This window comes from Lontra canadensis, unplaced genomic scaffold, assembly GCF_010015895.1.
Source record: "Lontra canadensis isolate GAN:19392208 unplaced genomic scaffold, GSC_riverotter_1.0 scaffold21, whole genome shotgun sequence".
Lineage (NCBI taxonomy): Eukaryota > Metazoa > Chordata > Mammalia > Carnivora > Mustelidae > Lontra > Lontra canadensis.
Window position 1 is genome coordinate 4,072,213 of NW_022631015.1, and position 8,591 is coordinate 4,080,803.

An 8,591-nucleotide genomic window follows, 5' to 3' on the forward strand; every position below is an offset into this window, starting at 1 on the left:
AAACACAATGAACTTATGAGAAAGAGGAAGGGAATTAAAAATGTTTGTCTAGTATAATGAATCTATTTTTATGATAGGTCGTATTTAGGCCCTCTTCCTCTGTTCTTGGGAGCATTTTCTTTGTCTGCCCTCCCATCCACCTTCTGGACTGCTTACTAGAGTGATCTTTTTGAAAACAAATCTGATCATGTTATTCTCGGTGCTTAAAATCCTTATCCTTTTGTTGGGTTCCTCTCTGATGAACTCTGCGGTCTTGAGCAGTTTGCCCTCCCCCTCAGGGTCTCTGTAACCTCCCCCATTCCACACTTGGCAGTCTGCTGAAGGGCATGCCATGTCATGTCTCTCTCTGCCTTTGTTCACAGACCATCCTGACCTTACTTGCCTCCTCTCCCTCCTCATCCCCTAAAAATAACTTCTCCAACTTCAAGCCTCAGGGGAAATACATGCTCTATATGAGCCTTTCCAAATCCTCTAGGTTAAAGTAGGGACTTTTCCCCTTTTCTGCCCCATTATATTGTCTGTTCCTAACTTTGTCAGAGCACTTAACAGGCACACAGTTCCATGTCTGTCTGTCACCACTTCAGGGCAGGGAGAGGAGAGTTGAAACAGGAAGCGTTTACTGTTGTTATTACTAATTACTATTATTGCTATTAATCATATAATTATTATTAATTATGTAACTTTGGGGATTTTCATAGACTTCCTGTTGGCAGTTTGATCTTCTTACAAACTTACAGTATGTTTTTTAAAAACCTTCATAGCTAACTTGGGGTTGGTTTTTTTCTTTTCTGGTTGGGGGGGGTGGTTGGGGTTTTTTTTTTTCATTCAATTTTTTCAGTTGGTTCTTACAAAGATATAGAGAATAGGGGCATCTGGGTGGTTCAGCTGTTAAGCATCTGCCTTCGGCTTGGGTCATGACCCATTGGTCTTTGGATCCAGCCCCACGTCGGGCACCCTGCTCAGCAGGAAGCCTGCTTCTCTCCCTTTCCCACTCCCCCTGCTTATGTTCCCTTTCTCGCGGTCTGTCAAAATGAAGTTTTAAATGAACAGATGATAAATATATCATCATCTATATATATGTATATATGATATATATATGTACATATATTAAAATTTCTGATCGACCAATCAGTCTGATTTAAGATACATCTGCTCAGTAACTCTTTAAAAGTAGACATACACATCTTTAAAAATTATTTTTAGGAGAAAGTTACTGTCATGAGCACCATTAATCCAACCAAGGACCTGTTGGCTGACTTGATTGGGTGCCAGCGACTTCCTGAAGACCAACGAAAAAAAGTACACCAGCTAAAGGACTTGTTGGACCAGATCCTAATGTTGGACCCAGCTAAACGAATAAGCATCAACCAGGCCCTACAGCATGCGTTCATCCAGGAAAAAATTTAAATGAGATGAAGAAGCTCCAAGGGTTTGAGTAATTAAATACAAAGACTGAAGAAATTTCACAGCAGTTTATTAATGTATATAAACTTATAAATATTTCTCCAGCAAATTTGAGGAAGCATGATATATTTGAATTAACACCAAGGGTGATATTTCTTTTAGAAATGTTAGTTAATCTGTTTTGTGTCTTATGTGAAATTTCACTGTAGAACTGTTTTAATTGCCAAGACTGCACAAAATTACAGTGCTAATGTACATGGTTGCAGTTCACATAAAAGACAAAAGCATCTGTTATAAAATGAGTAGTAATACTGGGTGGTTGATTTATTTTTAGCAAACTTGGCTTCATATTGGTCTTCAGATAAAATGGCCAGCATAAATGCTGTTTATATTCACGTTTTCCTAGGTGTGTGTGTGCAGGCCACAGCAGCATGCCCTTGGTGTAGTCAGTGCCGAAAGGGGTCTGTTCCTTCTTGAGCCTGCCTGCAGGGATGGTCTCCTCTTTTAAAGCAGGTTGTGTACAACATTCAGTACACTGAAGGTAAGCTAAACCATCAACATCACTGGTGTTTTACGATGTTATTTTATTGGAACAGTTGACAATGAGGGATATTAGCTTTGTGGCGGAATTCCCTGCATGTGTGATAGCTGATGTTGTGTTATTTTTGGCATTGCAACTGTGGCGTAGTTACAGTTTCCTTTCTGTTCATCGCATTTAAAATCGGAAGAGTGTGCGCTTGATGGACACAGCGCCTTCAGTGTACTGTTTCTTACTGACTTTCAGTTTTTTAGACCAACTTGCTATAGACTTTATATACATTTTGTTAGATACAGTTCGTAGTGACGTAGAGACAAGGCATCATTTTCCTTTACTAATGACACATGTTGAGGCCTAATTCTGAAAGTCCTCATATTTAAAAGTTAGACAACATAATGAAATTTTTAACTATTTGTATGTCATTTTGAAAGTGTACTGCTTTATGGTAAAAGTGTTTTTCATTTGTTCATTGTTTTCATTATTTGTGATCATGTTGTCTTTCAATACAGGCATAAACCTTCCACTCTTGAACAAAGCAGCTGCTTTTTAAAAGCGGTAATTGCTTCTTTACCTTTTATTTCTTTTGTAAATGAAGCTTTTCTTTAAGAATGTGACTTTAAAGTGTTGTCTATTGCATAAAACAGTTGACACTCACTTATTGTAAAGTGAAGATTGTTCTCCTGCATGTGAAGTGGACCATGCAGATTTCTGTATGTTCTCAGTATGCATCACTAGATAATAAAGTCTTTTGTGAACAAGGCATTTGTAGCCATTTTTAAAAGTTTTTGTCTTCAGTGCTGGTAAGTCAGGTAAACCATAAATAGTTAAAAAGCAACCTTTCATTTCTTCCTTTAAGTCTTTAAACGATTTTTTTGTTAAAGATGTAAGCTTAGCCACAAGTTGATTGTTTTATTAATAATCAGGATCCTAACTATTTCATCAAAAAAAAAAATCCTACAAATATTGTCAGCTTTCAGTGTAGTGAGATAATTCCTGTAGGTTACGGGGTGTAATTCAGGATTTAACTAATGTTTCTGCTATTTTCTCACTTTTCCTTTTGATGGTGCGGAAAGAGAAAAGGAAAACGGGGCACAGGCCACTCACCGCCTTCTCCAAGGGGTCTGATTTGCTGAGACACCAGCTTCACCTTCTTAACAAGGTTATTTCTGACAGCATGTGTAGATAAACATTTAGCAACAATTTAAAACCAAATCATGTAAATCAGCTTGGTTTTGCAACACAAAGGAATTTGTATTTTTAACATGGTAGGAGAGAATTTTCAGAAATGTATGTACATCTTTTCTGTTTGGGTGGTAAAATTAATGCTTGTCTTCCTGAGCATTGTGGAAAATAACCAGATTTTGGGGGTTTAAATAATATTTTTAAATTGTAAATGGGATTTTTTTATTCACCCAGGCACCTAATTACAACAAGCATGCACATTTTGGTGCATTCAAGAATGGAAAATCAGAATAGCAGCATTCTTCTGGTGGGTTTTGCTCCATTTAAAGACATGAACTACAGCCAGGAAGGTGATAGATGATATAATAAGCCAACTTTGAATCTACACCCCGTCTCTTCATGGTTTAGACTTACTAAAAATAAATAAAAGGTGGTTTCCATCTTCAGGTAGAGTGAAGCCTTTTAAATAAGGCCTCACGGGTGCAGCTTGTCTACCTTACCAAAATGGGTAGTGATTTTCCCACCATGACTTACTTTATTTTGGTGATAATATGCTGCATATTCAAGTCTTTTGTAGTTATTTTCACTCAAAAGTAGTAGACATTTTGATGCTTCTGGTGATTTTCATGGCTTCATTTTATATAATTATTTAATAAGTAAGTTAACTTCCACTAGAAACAGTTCATCTTATGCCTTCAAAACTATTACCTATTCCTTAAAAAACAAAGTTGCTTGTTACTTGTTCTTTGTGTTTTAGGTGCAGTTCAGTGGAAGATGATGACAGCCAGAAGACATGAGCTAAGGTTTCTGTCCTATAAAAGATTTAAAAAAAAAAAAAAAGAAAGAAAGAAAAAAAGGAATTCTCCATTTAATTTTTGTCTAATTTTTTTAGTTTTCAGCATTATGATTTGGGTTTCATTAATGTTTGGCACTTAGAGTAGTAGTGCTATTGTGGTGTTCATCTGTAAAGTGCTTGTTTTATCATAATTTCTGCTTCCCTCCCTCCCTCCCAATAAAAACAGTGGTCAAATGTAGTAATATTATGAAAGGCTCTTGAATGGTGAGATTCCACATAATACATGGCCATCAAAATTGGTTCCTAGGGGTTATTAGAAAAATAGAAACCACCACAATCACATACATCAAAAAGTAGTTTTTAGCTTTAGGTTTCTTCTTGGCAGATGCAAAAGAATAGAAAGTTAAGAACGCTGTTGCCCAACTCCTTTAATACTCTATTCCCTGACTTTCTCTTTTAGTAACTCTTTCTGCAAGTACTTCAGTCATGGTCTTAAGATAGATAAAATATTTAGAAACACTGTCAGTTTTTCTAATTAAGTGAGAGAAGTAGATCTTTGTTCCCAAATTTAGCATTCCTAGGTTTGTCTACTCTAAAGGAACCCTGCAAACATTCTTCATATACATATACATGATTTTATTAGAATTAGTAATTTTGCTGAGGCAGAGATTTGGAACTTTGTAAGACCTCTATTAGATGGTGGTCATAATTTAGTGAATTATCTTTAGCCTGCATTCATGTTTCAAAGTAGCTATATAGTTTTTAAATAAGTTAATCTCTGATAAAGCATTTGGGTTTTTTTAGACCTCACAGCAAAATATCACATGGTTGTCAGACGTCAGGGTTGCAAAGTCTTAGGACATAATCCTTGAAAAGGTCATAGTTCTTTCTGTAGTCAGGGGGTAAGTGAGATCCAGAAACCAGATATTCTATAGTCCCCGTTCTCTATATGGACCACCTTCTCAAAGGTATCAGACATCTGGTGGGAGCATCGAGGTTTTGAAGCAAGGGAGTATCTTGTCATAAATTTTAAAGACCTTCCCAGTATTCCTGTTCACCTCTTAGTCCTTATTAGTTGCATCCTTATTATTCCCCAATGTAGAACTCATTCCACTCTACTACTTTCAAAATAAGTTTTTTAAGATACTCTAATTTTTTTTTTCATTATAGTAACCACCTTTTTTTTCTCCAAAACACATACTCAGGACATTTCTACAATACAAAAAATGTATGTTTTGTGGTATGTGGTAGAGGCAGAGAAATGTAATATTCTCAGATCTATTTGATATTTGCATGCCTCCTACTATGCTCTACTTGTTCTTTGTCATCATTTTGTAATGCTAGCTGGTTACGTAGAAATAAGATCTCTGGAATGAAACAGGGGAATCAAATATCTTCAAATTTAAGCCAAATAGTTAAAGAATGCCCTTTTAAATGTTGGAGGTAGGAAAGAAATGGATACTCAAATAAGTAATTTCCTTTCATTAATTATGATGACATCATTGGAAATTGGGCTTCATAAAAAGTGTTTCTTTCCTTTTCATACCCTAGTTCAAGCATATATTCAACATGAGTTTTATCATCCTCCTAGATGGGATGTCTTTCTTATGGAAATGTTCACTACAAATTCATTTGTGTTTTTTTTACATGTCAATAATGTACACTAAATTGACTTTAAAAATGTTTTCCAGTTACTTGATAGATATCATCATGGCATCTTTAATTTTTTTTTTTCTCCTTCTGTATGTAGGGTAAGGGACTGTTCTTCTGAAGAATCTTTCCGTTTAATGATCAAGATATGGAAGCTGGTCTCTGAAAATAATATGTATCCCAGTTACTGTGGTATCATGTGAATTGTAACTTGCATTTTAGCAGCCATGTTTCCATTATTGGAAAACTTAATAAAATATGCCTCTTGTTACCATACTGTTTCCTGATTTTTCCTTTGCTGGGGTTTGCTATTTTACGTTTAGTTTTAAATTAAAACAGCATTCCCTCTCTTAAGGTTTCTGATATTCTATTTCACTGGTGTTCATAGATGTGCTTTGAAAGGTATTCTCTGCCCAAAAATGATTAGCAACTGTCAGATTAAATTTAAATATTTATGTTAAAACTTCTCAGTAGATATCTGATAATGCATTGTGAACCTCAGTGAAGGAGAACGGTGTAGAGAGAAGTTTACCAAACCACTTGGCAGAACCTGCTGCATGGAAACATCCAATTTAGTATCTTCCTTACAAACATCAAAATACTTCTAGCAGCTAAGTGCAGAACACATGCCAAATAGAAACAGCATAAGGAGGTAACTCCCTTTTCTGTAATGATTTAAATCAGTTGGTTCATTGTACATGGGGAAGCCTGACAAATGTGGACCATATCCTTAGTCTATCCACTTCTCATCTTCTTCTAAAGAAATGTCCTCAGCTTAAAACAAAAAACTGTAAAATACCTAAAAGAGGGACAGGGAGTCGAATCTTCAACATAAAGCAGGACTGGAGGAGGCAGGGCCAGAGTGTCTGGCTGTGTTGGGTACTCCCATCTAGCAGGTGCCATCTTCTCTACCTAGTGGTCGAGTCCTAGTTTTTCTAAGAAATGGGCCAGAGTGGCAGTGGCTCTGGACAGCCGCCTTGCAAAGGCCCCAGCTGTAGTGTTCTGCTTGGGCTGGCAGAGGATGAAGAACTACATATTCTGTCTAAAGCAACTGACAAGGATCATGAGATCCTGCTTTTTATTAGGGAAGGTAGTATGCAGGGTGCATTGGGTTTGGTGGGGGCTGGTGGTGGGGGGTTATGGCAAACTTTGAAGAGACTTTTCTCCCTGTGCTTTCATTGATGAGAAAAGAATCTGCCTCAGGTAAGATCCGAAAAGGAGCCAAGAAAAGGTGTCAGTACTGGACAGCCAAAGTATGGGGAATTTTTAAGCAAGCCAGAAAGCCAAATTCAACTGAAGTTTCCTAAACAAGAATCACTTTAATTTATAGGTGTCTGTTAGAAGATGCCAAGTGTTTCTTCAAAAATAGTGGTGGAAGTTGGCTTCCAACAGGTTTGAAAAATTGCTAAGTCTTCCAAGTTTGTTGGTAACTACAGTACTCCCAACCCCCAATGGTAAGTTCTTCTCTTAGCCAAATATTGCCTGTTTTACTCCCATCATTTGACAAGATGAATTTAGGATGGCTACATCTACTCTCGTGTATGTGCCTTTTCTGACCTCATTTTAGGGACTCCGCTTAAAAAATTCCACTATTTTTACTAATCATATTAAAATAAGTACCTGTGCCTTATAATTGAAATCAGCATTGCTGCTAATGCATTTTTTACATCGTTAAATTTAAAACAATTTGGGTCTAATAGGAAACTCTGATGTGTTTCAGTAACTAGCTCCTTTTTTAGGTCTAATGGCATCCTAAATAAAGTAGCTCGGTTTCCAGTAAGATTTGCCCTGCCTGTCTCTAAGACATCAAAGCCTCCGACCCCACCAAAGCAATCCTTCAGTGCAGAAATCTAGTTCTTGGAACTGCGGACACAGTGATCTTCCATTACCCCTACCTCTGAAGTACTCCTCCCTACCTCCTGTTTCCTGTCTCCCATGTCCACTCCAGCTCTTGGTCTTCCTGGAAACAAGGGCTTGTGTCTTCACTCCACAGCATATTCCTGATGGTGGACACATGTCATGTAAGAAGCAGGACGTGAATAATCTGAGTTGTTACTCCAGTGACAGTTAATTTAGTCCTGAGGCGGCCCATTTCATCCAGTCTGCCCTCCTGTGTCATTTGTCTTTCCTCTGATCTGCTTTTTAATTTGCCAGGCACTTGATTCAATCCTCACATGATTATATGCACTAAAAGATCCGCTACCTACCTGACACATCAGGAAAGTGAAGAACTGAGGTTAAGGAACTTGCCTGAGGTGCAGATCTGTCACGTGGCAGAGCCTGGCTGTGGAGAAGGCCCTTGTGACTGCTCTCACATGACTGTCCTCGAGGCTGGGCAGAGTCCTTTACCTAACCCAGGGTATCTACATACCAGGCAATGACTGGGATAGAGTGGTGAACAGAACAGGGATGTCCCCTTCCAGAAGCTTTTACAGATAAAAATTAACATCATTATGACCCTAAAAGTGAAGGGATAAGATCCAAGCAGGGTAAAGAAGGTAAAAATGAGAATGGGTACGAAGGCTGCCAATTAAGCCTCGGGACTCAAGTTAGAACTGTAAGAATGAAAGGAAAGGTGGTTGAGTGGGGAAGCTGGGTTGGTGTGAAAGCACGAGTCCATTTTTACATGCTGTTCTGGGAAAGGGATGTTCTACCACTTGGGATAATGACACCAACTGTATGGGATTTAGGTAAAATACTGTTCTATGGTAAGTTATCCTGAACAGTTTATTTTTCTATTGTCGTATTGATACAGTTCTAGAAAGTTCTTTGAAATTAATCTAAAAACTAAACCTACTCTCTTTGACCTCTGCTTCTAAGAAAATTCTTTGAACCTTATTCTTTTACTAAAAATAGAATAGAGGAAAGTGAAACCACAGTCGCTTTCTTCAACATGTATTTGAAGTGTCTTTTAGTTCATCTCCCCTATCCCAATCTTGAATATTTCATCTTGCTTTTTTTTTGGGGGGGGGTGCGGTGCAGCAAAGATGATACACAATATTGACCATGCCTTGGCAGTGG

The 8,591-nt window shown here is 37.6% G+C and overlaps 1 protein-coding gene across 14 annotated transcripts in view; it reads left to right on the forward strand.

Moving 5' to 3' along the window:
* The window catches only part of PRPF4B (pre-mRNA processing factor 4B), a 38,300-nt gene extending 32,454 nt beyond the window's left edge, over positions 1–5,846 (forward strand). Inside the window, exons 15-18 of one of the 14 annotated variants that reach the window (XR_004383141.1) lie at positions 1,204–2,497; positions 3,016–3,101; positions 3,882–3,927; positions 5,671–5,846. Coding sequence is in view for 1 of the 14 variants with exons in the window: in XM_032861482.1 (XP_032717373.1) it covers positions 1,204–1,407 (204 nt within the window). In the remaining 13 variants the exon portion in view is untranslated. Of the gene's footprint in view, positions 1–1,203; positions 4,132–5,670 lie in introns of those variants that run through there. The other 13 variants (XR_004383136.1, XR_004383133.1, XR_004383134.1 and 10 more) reach the window with 13 other exon arrangements.
* Positions 5,847–8,591: the final 2,745 nt, after the last annotated feature.